We start from the raw sequence: 17,228 nt of genomic DNA on the forward strand, positions 1-17,228 counted from the left end.
GCTGGATGGCTGGAGCTCTCTCTGAGGCTATCATTAAGTCTGACCCTCAAAAAATATTTGTTGACAGAGGGAATGATTCCTATTGTAGCCCTGGAAAACAACTACCCTGCCCTATTAAGTCACAGTTTCTTTCCTCTTAGGGAAGTGCAGTTAACAACCTCAAGACCAGGAAATCATCTTCCTCATCTCATACCAGGGTATTATTCATGCAGTTTACTCAGTGTAAAGAGTTCCCTTGAAATAAAGCTAACAGCTAGTCAAAGATTTACGAATGTCCTAGTGTCAATCAACTCTTTAGCAAGCCCACTGATGGGGGCGCGGGAAGGGATGGGACCCGATCCTTCTATGCGCTTTCTGTCTCCAAAATACACAAGTGGTGGTTAGAGCTTCAGAATTCTTCCGTGGGAGGATCTCCCATGCTGCTCTCCTGTTGTAATTGCGGGCTAGTATCCTTTTTTTGAACCAGCTTTTGTACTCAAAAGCGAAGATTTGTGTGTGTGGCGGTGTGGCTTTCGGGTAGGAAGCACGCGGATGTTATTAGGGAAATCTCTAGTACACCTCTTGATTCTTTTTGAATAAGGTAGTTTTGAGGCGCTCTCAACTGTCAAATTCCACTCTGTTATCTTTCCACAGGGAGTTCCCTCGAACGTTAGAAGCTGTGGTAGTCCGCTTGCGGTGGGGAGCCTAATTCCCAGAAGGATTTGGGGATCTCGAGAGGGCTGGGGTTTTCCCTTATGGGGTTTCAGGGCTGCTCTGAGCCACAACTTGGAGACGCACTTGGCTAGCGCCTGGGCTTTTATGGGGGCAAAGAGCAGGAAAGCCAGCGCTTGGGTTCGCGCCCGAGCGGCCCTGCTTCGGGGAGACTGAAGGTGGGGGTGGGGGGCGGGCGGCGACTGCAGGGACCCGGGTGGGGCGGGGGCGGGACAGGGGCGGGGCGGGGCGAGCCAGGCTGCGGACCGGGGGCGGGGCCAGGCGCGCGGCTCGCCCCAGCCTAGGCCGCCGCTGGGCTCCGCCTCGCGGGCTACGCAGGCGGCGGGGCTGCGGCACGGGCCGGGCGGCACCATGGCGGCGGCGGCGCCTGCTGCTGCGGCGGCTTCCTCCGAGGCGCCGGCGGCGGCTGCGACGGCTGAGCCCGAGGCCGGGGATGAGGACAGTCGAGAAGTCCGAGTGCTGCAGAGCCTGCGGGGCAAGATCTGTAAGCCGGGGCCGGGCTGAGAGGACCCACCCGGCGGCCGGCGGGGGCCGCCGCGGGGCTGAGGGGGCGGCGGGCGCGCGGGGGTGGCGGCGCCGAGCCGGACTCGGATGGCGCGGCTGAGAGGGGACCTGGGCAGACGGGGGCCGGGGCCCGTACCGGGGCCGGCGAGGCGCGCGGGGAGGGCCGGCATGGCTGAGGTTGGAAGGGGGGTGTGTTGGGGGAGTCGTCGCCTCGACGGGGCGGCGTGGGCTGGGGCTGCTCTTGTCGGAGGGAGTGGAAAGCCGGGAATTTGCGTGGAGGGGGGCCCCAGGGGCGCCGGGAGCAGCGCCGGCCTGAGGGGCTCGGCTTCGGGGCGCGGCCTGGACGTGGGGACGCCCCAGCGGGGGGCGGGGGGTGGGGGCCGGGGGCGTGAGCCGGGGGCGTGGGGAGTTTCCGGCAGCCCTGGGACGAAGGCCTCCGGGCGGCACGGGCGCCGGGGAGCGGCCCCGAGGTGGGAGCGGAGCGGTAATTACGGGAGGCGCGGCCGGAGGAGGAGGAGGAGGAGGAGGAGGGCGGGCAGGGAAGTGGGGCTGGCCCGAGGGGAGGGGGCTGCCTGCTTCCTGGGCTCACGGGCCTGTTCGAGGTTGAAAAAGGCGCCCTGAGCTGGAGGAAACAGGCCGTCCTGGGACTCTGGCGACCGCAGCTCCGGGTGTTCGCGAGTGAGCGCGCTGGGAGGGGCTCGGGGCTGGACACCTGTACTCGCCCCACCTCGCTGCGGCGGGGACTTGGATTGAGAGACAGTGTGACTGACAGGGACTTAAGACAGGATGTAGTGGCTTCCTGTGAGCAGGTCTCAAAACACAGTCATCCAGCCCGCACTTAACCCACTTAATTCCTTTCTTTCTCGTGCATTTAATTATTACTTTTGTGAGCGAGCCATATTAGTTGACTTAATATAGAATTTTTGCTCAGAAGCTCCGAGCGTTACAATAGACCATTTGAATTCAGTCATTTGGGTATTTGTTTTTAAAAAAGTGACTCTGAGCGTCAGAGTTAAAATTTTTTCACAGTAGTTTATTCAGGGGAAACGCCTTTTCATTTTCTATTCTTTTCTTCTTTTTCTTTCTTTCTTTTTTTTTTTTTTTTTTTTTGCTATTTGTAAGATATATCAATAAAACTAATTTTTGTTTTTGTCAAAAATCACCTTTTTTAAAATTCAGTATCTCAGAATGGAAATATGCTTCATCTTTCCGACAAATAGCCCTTAGTAAGAGGAGTAGTTTTTTACTTTATAAGAAGAAAATCGAAGTGCAATAAAATGGCTAACAGTGCTCTTTGTTGCACAGGATGTAAAATTTTCCTCTTCCTGAAAAATGATATTATTAATTGAGCTTGGATTCTCCCCCTTTCCTCTTTTCAAGTTGCTCCCCTCTTCAAGTACTGAGATTTTATTAAATCTCAGAGGCAGGCGTGTTAAATTTTCTCATCTTTTTGTTCCCAGAAGTAGTCCTAGGCAACTTGAGATCTTGAGTTTAGTTCTCAAAACCTGGAAGATGACATCAGAGAAATAGATCTGGTCCATATCTATGTTCCCAGTATTAAAATTACTTTCCAGGGTATAAAATCTTTTCAAAATTCAGATTAAGTCTTATATTTAATATTTATTTATATCTTATTTAACATTTGGGAAAATTGTAAATGGTTTGACTTGATCTAATTTTCCAAATTTTACCACTTTTTCATTTTACTGTCATGATGCTAGGCAATATCCACTGGAGCCTCTGGTTTATCGAGCTGCAGGTTATACTATGGAACTACATACACACATCTTGGAACTGAAAGTTAGGGTTGGGCTGTTTCCAGAAGGATTTAGCTGCCCTGCACCTTCACCTGCTCCATAGCAGAGATATCACAATAGGAGATACCACTGTGAGTGAAACTCAGACATACAAGTACAGAAACACAGCTTTGTCTCTGTGCTTTATAAAAGCCCCACTACCCAGATTTGGGGATTGATCGTCCAGTTGCTGGGAATGGTATTACCGCTTTAACCATAGTTGAGGTATCCTATTTGTTATTTCAGTTCATTTCTTGCTTTTGGAATTGCTTGGCTTATAGCTCAGGTCTCTGAATATCTGCTTTTTAGAAAAAATGTATTAGGATACTTATATAAATGAAGTTCTCCCCACCTCCCTCTCCATTTCTTTGCCCTTCTTTTAGCTGGTATAATCCACAGTTGATCTTCAGAACCCTGTGAAGAGATGCTGTTTTCTGTTTCCCTGAAACTGACATATGGGTTTTACTGGGTGGGGGCTGGAGGAGTCATCAGCAGGTGCTAAAGTCACAGATATGGGATGGTGGTGATCCTGACAGTGAAGATACTAAGCAACTTGAGGGTGTGGGTAACCACGTCAGCTTTCCTTTTCACCATGTTGGAAGACCTCAAGAGGAAAGCCTAGTAGTACCCACTAGACTGGAGATGTGCTGGCAGATTTCAGACTGCTGTTTGAGAGCCTCTAATCTGGAGAGTTAGAGTTCAGTAGGATTCAAAGTGAGCCTCAAAGGAACATCCTTTTTCCTAGACCTGGATAGGACCCACCAACTCCAGATGCTACCACAAAAAGTGAGGATGGATTAGATTTATGTATCTTTAAAGTTGTAGAGATAATAGTCTACAGTCTTCTTTAGGGGTTTCATTCCAGTATTTTCTCATATCCTTCACAAGTGAAATAACCAGATTGACAGATTGGAAACCCATTTTGTGGTCAGTCAACTAACATTAGCAAATCCAGTGTTGCTGATAGTATTTTGTCTTCTGTGCTGATCCTCAATTCCCAAAGGTCATTTTGGTGCCCTCGAAAACAATGGTCATTTCAAATGGTCAGCTTCCCTAATATTCAAGAGGCAGGAATGGTTGTTGAAGTCCCAGAGTTGTCATATGAACCCTTGATAAAGGAAGTTAAGGTACTACAGACTCCATCCTTTAGTGTGAGCTGCCATGCACTCAGTGGCAGGTATGCTTACATGTACCTGAAGCACTTTTGCATTGCCCACCTCCCAAGCTAGAGAGAGGGATTGGAGCTTTCTTCTTTGTGCTTTTCAAGCTTCGTGCTGTTATTTTATGTCTTTCTGGTTATCACTTTTTGTTAAGTTTGCTTTCATCTAATTAAATCAGCTGGTAATCAGAATGTAAGAATGTTGCTGAAAGAGCCCATGCCACCTTCTTCGTGGGTTTACCTACTCAAGGAAGACCAGAATCTAAGGATTGGTCTCCTCAGATTGGTAAGGGAGCCAAATCTGAGGATTTATGTGAGTATTGAGATGTGTAGTACAGTGTGAGACCTGTGGCATCGTGATGTGATCCAGAACTTACTTGGTCTCCTCGGTCTCTCTAGACCAAATGCTGTAGAGCTCTTAGGCAAAGTAGGATCTTTGGGGTCTGGTTAAGTGCTTGAGTTTAGAAGCTTGGTCAGGTTAGTCACCTGGATTTGAATCTTCTCTTAATTCCCAATTGTTAACCTTTTTGTGCCTCTGTATTCTTTTTTTTCTTTTTAAGATTTTATTTATTTATTTTAGAAAGAGTGTGCATGTTCTGAAACCAAGAATCAGATGCTTAACTGAGCCACCCCTGTACCTTTGTATTTTTGTGTGTATAATGGGTATAATAAAATTACTTATCTCACAGAATTGATTGGAGAATTAAATAAATCTACTCCTCCAGTTATTTCTTCCCTTCTGCCCAGGATCTTGGTCAGACATGGACAATCTCTTGGGAAGGAATAAATAGGAGTAAAAATTAATCTTTATCTGATGTTCTTGTCAATGCTTACTGGCATTTTCTGGTGTACAAAGCTGATTAAAATCAGAAGGATTGTATTCTGTTTCCTACATTGTTATTATTCATGTGATTTTAGACTGCTCACTTTCCTTTTGAGCTTATCTTCTTCATCTATTTTATTTTATTTTATTTTTATTTATTTGACAGAGATCACAAGTAGGCGGAGAGGCAGGCAGAGAGAAAGAGGGGGAAGCAGGCTCCCTACAGAGCAGAGAGCCCGATGTGGGGCTCAATCCCAGGACCCTGGGATCATGACCTGAGCTGAAGGCAGAGGCTTTAACCCACTGAGCCACCCAGGCTCCCCTATCTTCCTCAATTTTAAAATGGGAATAATGCTTCATCACTAGCCATTTTGTACATGTCCCCCTGCCTGGAAGTGTCTTTCTCCTTTCCTCAACCCTGTACTTATGTCAGGAACTCTTACACATCCTTCAAAAGCCTGCTGCATGTGATCTCCTGACCAAAGCTGCCTTTGGGGCAGGGCATCACCACCCCCATCCCTGGAGAGAAAGTGTTAGGCCCTAGTATCACTGGGGAGTTGTAATTCTTTGTCCTTACTCTAGCACATTTTATAGAAATTGTTCATTTATTTTCTCCCATTAGACTGCAAGCTCTTCCAGGGTGGAATTCATTCTTCTTTTTTTTTTTTTTTTTTCTTTTAACTATCCCATTGTCAGCATAATGCCTGGGACATAATAGGCCTTTAGAAAAATGCCCTATTTCTCATTATGTTATCCTGAGGAGGATTTGAAATACTAGATGTGAAACGTTTCGTAAATTTTACAGATAAACTAGAAGATAATAGTATTGTTGAAAGAAAACTACATGGGTTTGTGACAGGAAGTTCATTCCTTTCAAAATTACAGTGCCAATTGAGCTTATGTTTGAACTGATGCCAAAGTTGCCTCATTAAGAAAAGGATTAATTTTTTTAAATGCTGTGAGTGCTTATTATTAGGAGATTTGAATATTGTTACCTGACTGTACTCCATGAATATTGCTACTAATTGTTCCTGAGCATGGAAAAGAAAAATCTTATAATCATACCTGATACAGTAAGTGTTTTTGTCTGTCATGAAAGGTTTGAATTTTTTGGTAGTAAGATAAAAATCAAGACATTTTATTGATCACGCAATAGAATTGAGGAAGAGATGAAAAAGTTTATTCATGCTAAGAATTTATTACTATCAGATATTTGAAATTAGATAAGTTATTTAATAAATTAATAGAGGGAAAGCTGCTAAAAGGTTTGTTCATGCTAAGAATTCATTATTCTCAAAAATTTGAAATGAGAGGATGAGTTATTTAGGATTGAGGAAGAATCCATCTTTCAGATGGATAGAAATGAGAGAAAAGGGTTCTTTGTAAAAGTTCACAGAGCAGTCTGCTAATCATTTCTCTGAGGAAGACAGGAGGTAAACCTCAATAAATTCATAGAGGTTTTTTTTTTTTGAACTCTTTGAATAGCTTCTAAGAGACTGTGGAACTAATGTAGCTGAAATAAAATTATCATTTTATCCTTTAATCTTAAATACCAATCCTATATCCTTTTTAATGTGCATTATGAAATTATTTGACAATAATACCAGATTATATCTTTTATTTACTAATAAAGTTCTGTTCTCTTTTAAGATCTGCTAACAGTTTTGTGTAGTCATCAATGTAAATTAAGACACGTCATGTATATTAAATTTTTATGATTTGTCTTTAGTTTTGTATATTATTTCAGTCATCAAAAATTAGTAGCTAAAATAATGTGCTTTATAATGTTTTACCAGTGTACATGCAAACATCAATGAGCAATAATTGACAAATTTGTTATTGGGGACTTGGTGCTAGGAATATCATTAATGACAGAATGAGTTTGGGCAGATTCATTAGCTTTGCTGACTCCCTCTTTTTTCACTTGTAAAATGAGAGTGGTCTTTAACATCCATTCTAGCATTAAGTCTTAGTTGCTTTTTAAATTGAACCATTTGCTTTAAAACATTACATGAGATGTTTTTATTTTAATGCTTAAATGTTTTTCATATGCCTGTTTTGTATAAGATGCACTGTTTGAAATGTTTTTGTGAGACTTATTAATGAAGGTTGTTTGAATCTTAAATTTTTTCTGTGACTATTAATTTATTCAGCAGTACATAATAGCTAGTGTCTGTTAGGGCATTAGCCCTCTGGGCTGTGAATTGAGCCTAGGCTGTGAATGGGATGAAAAAGCCCTTACTAGTTTATCCTAAAGTCTATCCTAAGTAATGATTGGCTTTAGAGAATTACTGAGGTTTAGAGCTGGAAGGTGGGGAACAAATTGCATCCACTCATTTTACAAACGAAGAACTTGACACTCGGCTATTCGAAGTGTTACACAGTAAATGCTTTTGCCTGTGGAGCACTAATACATTACTATCAAAGTTCTTTCTGAAATGCTAGGTAGAATGAATTCGTCATTAGTATGAATGTTGCAGATGTACTACATTTAATATATGAAGCAGTTGTATTGCCTCTGTAGTAATGTATCCAAAAGTAGTAATATATTTTCATTCTGCTATCTACATACTCTCATTTGTTCCTTTTTTCTTTTTTTTAAAGATTTTATTTATGTATTTGTCAGAGAGAGAGAGAGCAGGCAGAGGGAGAAGCAGGCTCCCCCCTCAGCAAGGAGTCCCATACAGGACTTGATCCCAGGACCCCGTGATCATGACCTGAGCGGGAGGCAGATGCTTAACCAACTGAGCCACCCAGGTGTCCTTTTTAAGGACTTTGTGAAGTGGTTAGGATTAGTGATGAAACTGTGCTTGTGGCCTAAATGGAGATTGAGCCTGGTTGTTTACCTGTTTGTGTAATTCTTGCTATAACTCAGCTGTTTTCAGTCCTGACTGCCTATCAGTGTCACCCGTGAACTTAAAAAATTCTGGTGCCCTACTGAATCAGAATTTCTCTGGTGGTACTTGGACATCTCTGGGTTTGAAATATTCCATAGGGAGTGATAATGGACCCCGAGGATGGAGAACTGCTTTTGTCAGTTGAACAGACTAGCCAAAACTATTTGAGTAGTTTAGCAACCTGACCATTTTATTTATTTATTCATTTATTTATTCATTCATCCATTCATAAGAGAGAGAGAAAAAGAGGGTGCGTGAGCATCGGAGTGGGGAGGGATGGGGGGGTAGAGAGAGGGAGAGAGAGAATTTTAAGCAGGTGTCATGTGGGGCTCAATCTCACACCCTGAAATTATGACCTGAGCTGAAATCAAGAGTCAGACACCCAACTGAGCCACCCAGGAGCCCCTGTGACCATTTAAAGAGTACCAGCAGAAAGTGTGGTGTGATCACAGGGAGGTTTTAATTAATTTATTTTTAAAAAGATTTATTTACTTATTTGTTTGATTAGATAATACAAATACCTGGAATATAATACCTGGTACAAAACTGTGAAAAGGTGCTAAGGAGTATACATTTAAAATTAAGTTTACTTATTTCTGTTGCCCCTAGCTATTCCCTTTCCACAAGCAAGCAGTACTAGTTTCTTATGTATGCTTACAGAGATTATTTAAGCATTTATAAATATAAATGTATGAGTATTAGTCTCTCTCACCAACATGTAAATTGTAGCAAAATATACGTTGTTTGCATCTTTTTTTTTTTATATACTTAGTGATAGTAGCTTGAAGATTTGTGGTATCTATCTATATGGGGAGCTGCCTTTTGTTTTGTTTTGTTTTTTTAACAGTTGGCTTAATAGTGCATCATCTGGATATACCACAGTTTATTTGACCAGTCCCCTATTGATGGACATGTAGGTATTTGCAGTTTTTGCCATTACAAACAGTACTGTAATAAATAACGTTGTTGTTAATGTCATTTTTAAAAAAGGTTTCATTTTATTTATTTATTTGAGAGAGGCACAGCAAGAGTGGGAACACAAGCAGGAGGAATGGGAGAGGGAGAAGTAGGCTTTCCATTAAGCAGGGAGCCTGATGCGGGGTTCGATCCCAGGACCTCGGCACCGTGACCTGAGCCAAAGTCAGATGCTTAACAACTGAGCCACTCAGGCACCCCCTGTTATGTCATTTTTTATATGAGTGTGTGTGTCTGTCTGTAGGGTAAATTCCTCAATGTTAAATTGATGAATTGGTATGCGTATTTTTATTTTGGAAAGACACTGCCAAATTGCTTTCCACAGAAACTGTAGCAATTTTTGCTCTCACGAGCAATGAATGAATGATTCTTTCTTTGCTCACATAGTGTGTATTTTAAAATGTCTTGATCTTTACTGGTCTAATGCAAAGGAACATTTGACTTGTAGTTTTAATTTGCACTTCTTCTAAATGAGTTTGAGGATCTCTTAATATTATTTTTAAATTTTTTTAAAAGATTTTATTTATTAATTTGACAGAGAGAGAGATATCACAAGTAGGCAGAAAGGGAGGGAGCAGGAAACAGGTTCCCTGCTGAGCAGAGCACTATGCGGGTCGCGATTCCGGGACCCTGAGATCATGACCTGAGCCGAAGGCAGAGGCTTAATCCGCTGAGCCATCCAGGTGCCCTCTCTTCATATATATATATATATTTTTTAAGATTTTATTTATCCATTTGACAGACAGAGATCACAAGTAGGCAGAGAGGCAGGCAGAGAGAGAGAGGGAAGCAGGCTCCCCCCCCCCCCCCAAGCAGAGAGCCCGATGCGGGACCCGATCCCAGGACCCTGAGATCATGATCTGAGCCGAAGGCAGCGGCCTAACCCACTGAGCCACCCAGGCGCCCTCTCTTCATATTTTTAAGAGCCATTTTTATTTCCATTTTTTGGGTTAACTTGTTTATTTTGTTTGTCCTTTTTTTCTGTTTGATCCGTTAGTCGTCTTTCTGATTTTTGGGAATGCTTTATGCAGTAAGGAAGCTAGTTATTTTTTTAGTAGAAAGATGTTTAAAAATTTAGATGCTTTGGCTGATATCTGCATTTATTCTTGAGAAGTTGGTTGTGAGATCCAGTGAAGGGAGTCAGTTTGTTGGTTTCATCTGCCTATATAATTTCTGATGTTAGAAGAGAGATGGAAAAAGAACTTTTTGAGGAAAGATAAGTGAGGATTTATAAACAGGGGTTAAGAGACAAATAGCAGATTGTGAGAGGATATTTACAGTAAATCCTGTTGACAAAAATAAAACACTGGCATGTCACATATTCTGTGTCAGGTACTGTTTTAAAGCACTTTAAGCATATCAAATTATTTATTTATTTTAAAAGATTTTATTTATTTATTTGAGAGTGAAAGAGTGAGAGAGAGAGCACAAGACCTGGAGAGAGGCAGAGGGAGAGTGTGAGGGAGAAGCAGACTCCTTGCTGAGCAGGGAGGCTGATGTGGGGCTGGGATCATGACCTGATCCAAAGGCAGATGCTTAGCCAACTGAGCCACCCAGGTGCCCTGGCAAATTAAGTAATGTAATCTTTATGGTAACTCTATAACATTTATTATCCACATTTTACAGGTGGGGAGCTGAGGCACGAGATAGCTAAACTAAGTAACTTGACCAAGATCAGACAGTTAGTGAGTGGTGGAGCTGTAATTCAAACTGAGCAAACTGGCTCCAGGGTCCATCCTGTTGCTCCTAATCTATATGCTATACTGCCTCTGTATTTGTTAGTGTCCAGAATATATAAAAAGTTCATGAAGATTTTTGAAAGGAAAAGGGCATTAGGAAAATAAAATGTATGAACAGACATTTCACAGAAAGAGATAAAAAAAAAAAAGGCCAGTAAACATAAGAAAATACTGGTCAGATTTAATAAAAATTAATCAGGGAAATGCAAATTTTTAAAAGCTGTCAGTTTGTGAAAAGAGAAAAGCTTGTTAATTTCAGTATTTGGTGGGGGTTTTGGGATATATGTAACTTTGCTCACTGTTACTTAAATGTGTAAAGCAGTTTTGGAGAGCATTTTGGCAAGATCTGTTAAAAAATCTAAATGTTTATTCCCCATGCATTTCTACTGCATGTCTACCCTACAGAAACACTTGGATATTTGCAAAAGAGGTATATATAAAGGTTTATAATATTGCCTTGTTGGTGAAACAATTAGAGACAACTTAAGTGTGCATTGTAGGGAAATGTAGTAATATGTTAATATAAATATTCCATAGCAGCAAAAAAGAATGAGGGGTTTCCAGAGTATGAAAGGAAAGAATGTCAAGATGTATCATTGAGTTGGGCGCCTGGGTGGCTCAGTGGGTTAGGCCGCTGCCTTCAGCTCAGGTCACGATCTCAGGGTCCTGGGATCGAGTCCCACATCGGGCTCTCTGCTCAGCAGGGAGCCTGCTTCCCTTCCTCTCTCTCTGCCTGCCTCTCTGCCTTCTTGTGATCTCTGTCAAATAAAAAAAAAAAAAAGATGTATCATTGAGTAAAAGGAGCAAGTTGTTAGAATGGTCTGTTTTATCTTTTTTTATGTGTGTTTGGGAAAACGCACAGAAAGATGTTTGAAAGGAGATAAGACATTGGTTACCTCAGTGGTGAACAAAGTGAATCAGCTTTGCTTATAATGGTTTAATTTTCTATAGAGTATTTGTGTATTACTATGTTATGAAAAATGACTTCATATAAAAGAATTTCATACAATTTTAGTCCAAGTTCTTTTGCTCTACTGTTGAAAATTATTCCTGTCTACAAAAATAAGGGTAGTCAAATGTTAGGCTTGAAAACATTTTGAATGTCCCTGAAAGTAAGATAAACTTTTTGTCTTTTTTTTTTGTAACCTTTTATTTTTATAGAATTTCTAGCAAAAATTTTAAGGAGCAATATAGTAAAATCCCATATACTTTGCCTATTTTCACCAGTTGTTTGTATTTGAAAAGTGACTTTTTAAAAAATTCAGTGTTTTGTTTCAGAGGAATGAGGTAAAAAGAATAATTTTGATCCTTTAAAATAACATTTGTGTGAGTGGTACAGAACCTCTTAGTTTGAATTTGAACAATTTTATTTTTATTTATGTATTTTTTAAAGACTTTATTTATATATTTGTCAGAGAGAGTGGACACAAGGAGGCAGAGTGGCAGGCAGAGGCAGAGAGAGAAGCAGACTCCCTGCTGAGCAAGGAGCCCGATGTGAGACTCGATCCCAGGACTTTGGGATCATGACCCAAGCTGAAGGCAATGGCTTAACCTGCTGAGCCACCCAGGTGTCCCTGAATTTTAACAATTTTATATAAAATATTCTTAGTGGATAGGGGAAGTGAACTAATTTTTTTTGAATATATTTCCTTTTTGCGAATACTGTGTCATACTTTGCAAATTATTTCATTTAATCTAAATTCATGAAAAAGACTGTATGCCAACAAAAAGATTTTTTTGCTCAGGGTTTAAAAAGGCAGAGCCAGGTTTTCAGAAGATCTGTAAGTTACCGAGGTCACTATCCGTTTGTCTACCAGTTTGCCTGTCAGATGGTATATTCAAAAGAACTGATGAGTGTATTTCTGTTGTCAGAAAGTTGGTAATTATCCCTAAATTGGTTATGGTCTAATGTTATGGATATTCAATAAAATTAGAATGTTGGGATGCTATGAAATTTGACCTTTAATACTGTTTAGGTGATTTACAAAAAATGTTACTTTTCTGTCTGCCTGACTATGCTCATATGCTTTTGTCTGTGCTTGTAAATGGTTCTCCTGGAACACATAACATGCATATACTTGTACATGCACATTTGTAGGTACAACTTACTTGTATCTGGGTGCTACTTTTTTTTTTTTTTTTTTTTTTTTAGTACTGGATCATAGTGAGTCCTGTTTTGCATTTGGGCCCCCAGGATGCCATTATCAGAAGGAGCCACCATGTCCCATATGTGTCATATCTATTTGCCTTTAGTTTTACCACCACCTGGCTTTTCATTTGCTTGCCATACTGGGTTCTGTTGGTCAGCTTCGGAGACTTGCTAAGTTTCACGTAGCTGTAGGAACCATTGGCCTCTCAGGAGAGATTCCTACCACATGTGCTTCAAAGTTTGGTTTGCTACTTGAGAAAGGGGCTGTAGGGAGCTTAGGAATCAGCACACGTTCAAAAGTGAAACCTGAAGTGGGCAAGACAAACCACAGGAAGATCCTGCCCGCAACTTGGTGACGTATCTGTATAACCCATGGACACTTCCTGGCAATACCTTGCGAAACTTGCCTTTTTATGTACAGCAGTTTCCTAACTTCTTGTTCTTGACTAAACTTCAGTGAGAGGTGATTAATATGATAGCAATATAGATAACTATGATTTATGATAATTATCGTGCATATGACTTGTGTAAAACAAGAGGCTCCTGATTATATTCTGTAGACTTTTCCACTGAGGAGTTGCATCTTACCTACTATGGCATTTTTGAGGAGTTGCCCTGGAGTTTATGCTTTAACTTTGTATGCTTTCTCAAGAATTGTACTTAAAGGGGCGCCTGGGTGGCTCAGTCAGTTGAGTGTCAAGTTATTGATTTCCGCTCAGGTCATGATCTCAGGTCATGGGATCCAACACTGCATTGGGCTCCGTGCTCAACAGGGAGTCTGCTTGGGATTCTCTTCCTCTGCCCCTCCACCTCACCTCTCTGTCTCTAAAATAAATAAAATAGTCTTAAAAAGAAAAAAAAGAATTGTACTTATATATTGTTGATGTTTTATAGCCTCAACGCAAGTTCTTTGCTTACAGCATCTATGCTGACCCTCTAAACTCTGCAGGATTCCTGGAGCCCTTTGCCCAATCAGGTGCTTGCTAGTGGCATTACCTTGCTTTAGGCATGCTGATGATTACACGGTGCTTTATTTTTACGATGGAATAGGAGTTCAGTATTACTGAAACTATTATTCCTGATTTCTTTAACCTTCCAGGTTCCATGTTAATATTATAGTGCCTGTTGTTAAGCAGAACCAGGTTTCTGTTAGGGATTATGCAGCGTGTCGGTTTTTTATGATTTATCAGTTGAATGAGATTAAAGATTTCAGGTTATATATATATTTTAAAGATAATTTATCATTTACTGGGAGTGAGAAAAATTGCTGACAGTCTCGTTATCTGAGTTAATTTATGCATTGAAAAGCCCTACTGTACTGAGTAGGAGATATTCTAGCAGTCACCATTGCCTGTTGGTACCGTTTCTCATCCTGTGCCAGAATAATATCACAAATTTATAACTTCTCAGTGGTACTTTCAAGGTGACAGCTAAGGAGGGAAATAGCAGCTTCATAACCATGTTCTCCTCAGAAGTTTTTAGGCATCTTCCCCACTTTTTGTTACCATACACTTAGGGCAATCTGACATACTTTGAAGAGGGTGAGGAGACTCCTGGGAAGGTCAGATGTGATTATGGCAGTTCTTCTCATTTAAGATTTCTTTATCCTATACAAAGTATTGATTAGATGTATAGAAATCAAATGAATGCTAAATGATAATGTAGCATGTTGAAAGTATTTTTTTTTTTCTGCAGCTTTTCTAGTAATCACCTAACCTCTCTGAGCCTCAGTTTCCTCTTCTGTAAGTTGGGAATTACAGTCTTTCTAATCTTTCAAAGGGGTTGTGAAACAATTGGATAACTTAGTGTACTGCATGGCCATGGTACTGTTATGTATGGGCTGTAACATAAGTAGTAGTGGTACTGGGTAAAGTATACTTTCATAGTTTTGTTGATGAACAATTTAATTATGTCCACCTTTTATCTTCTTGCAGAAATAAAAACTGAACTTTGTAAGAAAATTTGAAAGACCTTACAATGTGTTAATATACAGGATTATCTTATTATGCATATTTATTTATTTGAGAGAGAGAGACACAGCGAGAGAGGGAACACAAGCAGGGGGAGCAGGAAAGGGAGCTGCAAGCCTCATGCCGAGCAGGGAGCCTGATCCAGGGCTTGATCCCAGGACCCCGAGATCATGACCTGAGCAGGAGGCAGATGCCCAGCTGACTGAACCACCCAGGCACCCCTAGCATAGCACATTTTAATTTTATACTAAACTTGTCAACAGTGAGACTATATATTTTCAAGTGTATTTTGGATTCATTTTCCTTCATTTTTTTTGTTATGAATATAAATGATAAAGTTTGCATATTTTTTTCATTTCCCCATTGGAAGTTCTAATCCTCTGTTCAGCTTGCTGTTCCTGTTTAGAACACCATATTCTGAGGCACTCAGGGCAAATTCTGTCAATTCTATCTCTGTAGTATTTCTTCCAGCTTTCTTTTCCTCCCATTGCTCTTTCAGTACCTTAGTTTAGGTCCTGTATCCCTGAAGCATTGGATCCAACCACACAGAAACTTTTAGTGACACTTGTGTCTACTGAAGAAAGTTAAAACTTTTTAGCTTGGCATTTCAGATTCTGTTGATTCCACCCTTTCTTTACAGTAGTCTTATCTCTTCTTATTCCCCTTTTATCTCCCTTCATGCTTTAGTCACTTTTTACTATTCACTGCCTCCTTGGAGGTGCTCCCCTTTTCCCACCTTCAGAACTTGCTTGCATTGTGTCTTACTCCTGGAATGTCATCACTCTACCCCCAATTTCTATATTTTGAAAAAAAAAAAAATCATTCGGAGGAAGTTACTTTGAAGATCGTGAAATAATGTATATGAAGGCCCTTTAAAAACACCTGCCATATATAATGTATATATTTATTCAGTAAATGATAACTATTATGAGTCAGCTTTATTCTCACCCCAAAAATCTTTATCTTTGGATCATCTAATTTAGGACCCTGGTTTGCAGTTTTTCTTAGGGGTTAATCCCACTAAGATCTGTCTTGGTTCTTAACTTTGTATCCTTTGAAATTTATTTGGCCTTCAGGGCACGTTAGGATAATTTCAGAAAGGAGTAGGTGTCTGTTCCTCTAAGCACTGTTATATTCAGAAAGACGTTAAAAGTGAAAAGGAGGGGCACCTGGGTGGCTCAGTGGGTTAAGCCTCTTCCTTCGGCTTGGGTCACGATCTCAGGGTCCTGGGTCAAGCCCCACATCGGGATCTCTACTCGGCAGGGAGCCTGCTTCCCCCTCTCTCTGCCTGCCTCTCTGCCTACTTGTGATCTGCCTGTTAAATTTAAAAAAAAAAAAAAAAAGTGAAAAGGAAAGATTGGGCTTTGGAATTTTATTTCTATTAAATCACCTTAATAGCCATGTAACATTTTTTTTTATTTATAAAAGATAACAGTAATGCTTCTAAAGGTCATTGTACACATTGAATAAGATAAATGAGAAGATATTTAGCACTGTCTTGACTACTTCATAAATATTTGTCTTCTTTTCTTACTTATCTGAGCATTGTCCTCCTCTGGGACACACACAAACACACGTACAAACTTATCAGTATAAATGCATGCACACACTGCCATCCCCAACCCCCAAGTAAGCACATATGTGCAAACTCACATACATGTCTAGAAGCGTATGCACCAGAATCTCTACCCCCAGCCTGGTATTTGGAATTCTAGTCCTATGTAAAATTTGTATGGTAGGATCTGCATACTGTCTAGTGACCTTTGCATAGAACCATTGATCCTGTAAACAGAGAGTTGGCCATCTTTTTTTTTTTTTTGTTAATCTACGTTATCTTATCGGTTTTGATTCCCAGTGGTGTTTATCTTCCTGGTTTAAATTGTTTACTTTTGGCCAATGACTGAAAGCACTGTTTTCTCTAAAACACTTACTTTTCTCCCTCTTTCTTCAGATATTTGTGTAGAAGTTACTTTCTCAGTGGAACCTTCTGGGCTACTTCTCCCCCCCCACCCCATTTCTGTGGTGATTCGTTCCTGCCTAACAATTACTAACATATCATCTTTACTCATTTATTGTCCATTTGTGTTGGCTTGCTGAGAACTCAGCGCCGTATATTTTTCTCACTGTTCTATCTCTGGTATCTTAGTGTAGGTACTCAGTAAATATTTGAATGTGTGAATTTCAGGATTGGTTTGTTTTCAGTATGATCTTTCTGTTAACACTAAAGATTCTTACAGTTAGTGCTCTTGATAACTATATATAGGAAACTTTTTTTAACCTTTGGTACAGTTGACGTAGATCAATTTACATCAAGTGGAAAAAAATATATATGCTGGTTTACAATTTGTGATGTGATATTAGAACTTCCTCTTTGTCCATGCTAAAATTCCACACACGTACATGCTCAAACTTATTCAGTAGATACTTCATTGTCTATTACAAGCTAAGCGTGCTAAGAACCGGTGCCTTCCCTTAATAAGTTTGTAATTCAGTGTAGGAAAGTAT

At 40.6% G+C, this 17,228-nt stretch overlaps 1 protein-coding gene across 3 annotated transcripts in view; it reads left to right on the plus strand.

Moving 5' to 3' along the window:
- The first annotated feature begins 1,026 nt into the window (after positions 1–1,026).
- Positions 1,027–17,228, plus strand: part of RASA2 (RAS p21 protein activator 2) — a 142,182-nt gene continuing 125,980 nt past the window's right edge. For all 3 annotated transcript variants that reach the window (XM_045088454.1, XM_045088453.1, XM_045088455.1), the window contains exon 1: positions 1,027–1,195. In XM_045088454.1, the coding sequence (XP_044944389.1) occupies positions 1,063–1,195 (133 nt within the window). In that variant the 5' untranslated portion in view covers positions 1,027–1,062. The remainder of the gene's footprint in view (positions 1,196–17,228) is intronic.

Source organism: Mustela putorius, unplaced genomic scaffold (assembly GCF_011764305.1).
Source record: "Mustela putorius furo isolate JIRA1106 unplaced genomic scaffold, ASM1176430v1.1 tig00003834_pilon_pilon_pilon, whole genome shotgun sequence".
NCBI lineage: Eukaryota > Metazoa > Chordata > Mammalia > Carnivora > Mustelidae > Mustela > Mustela putorius.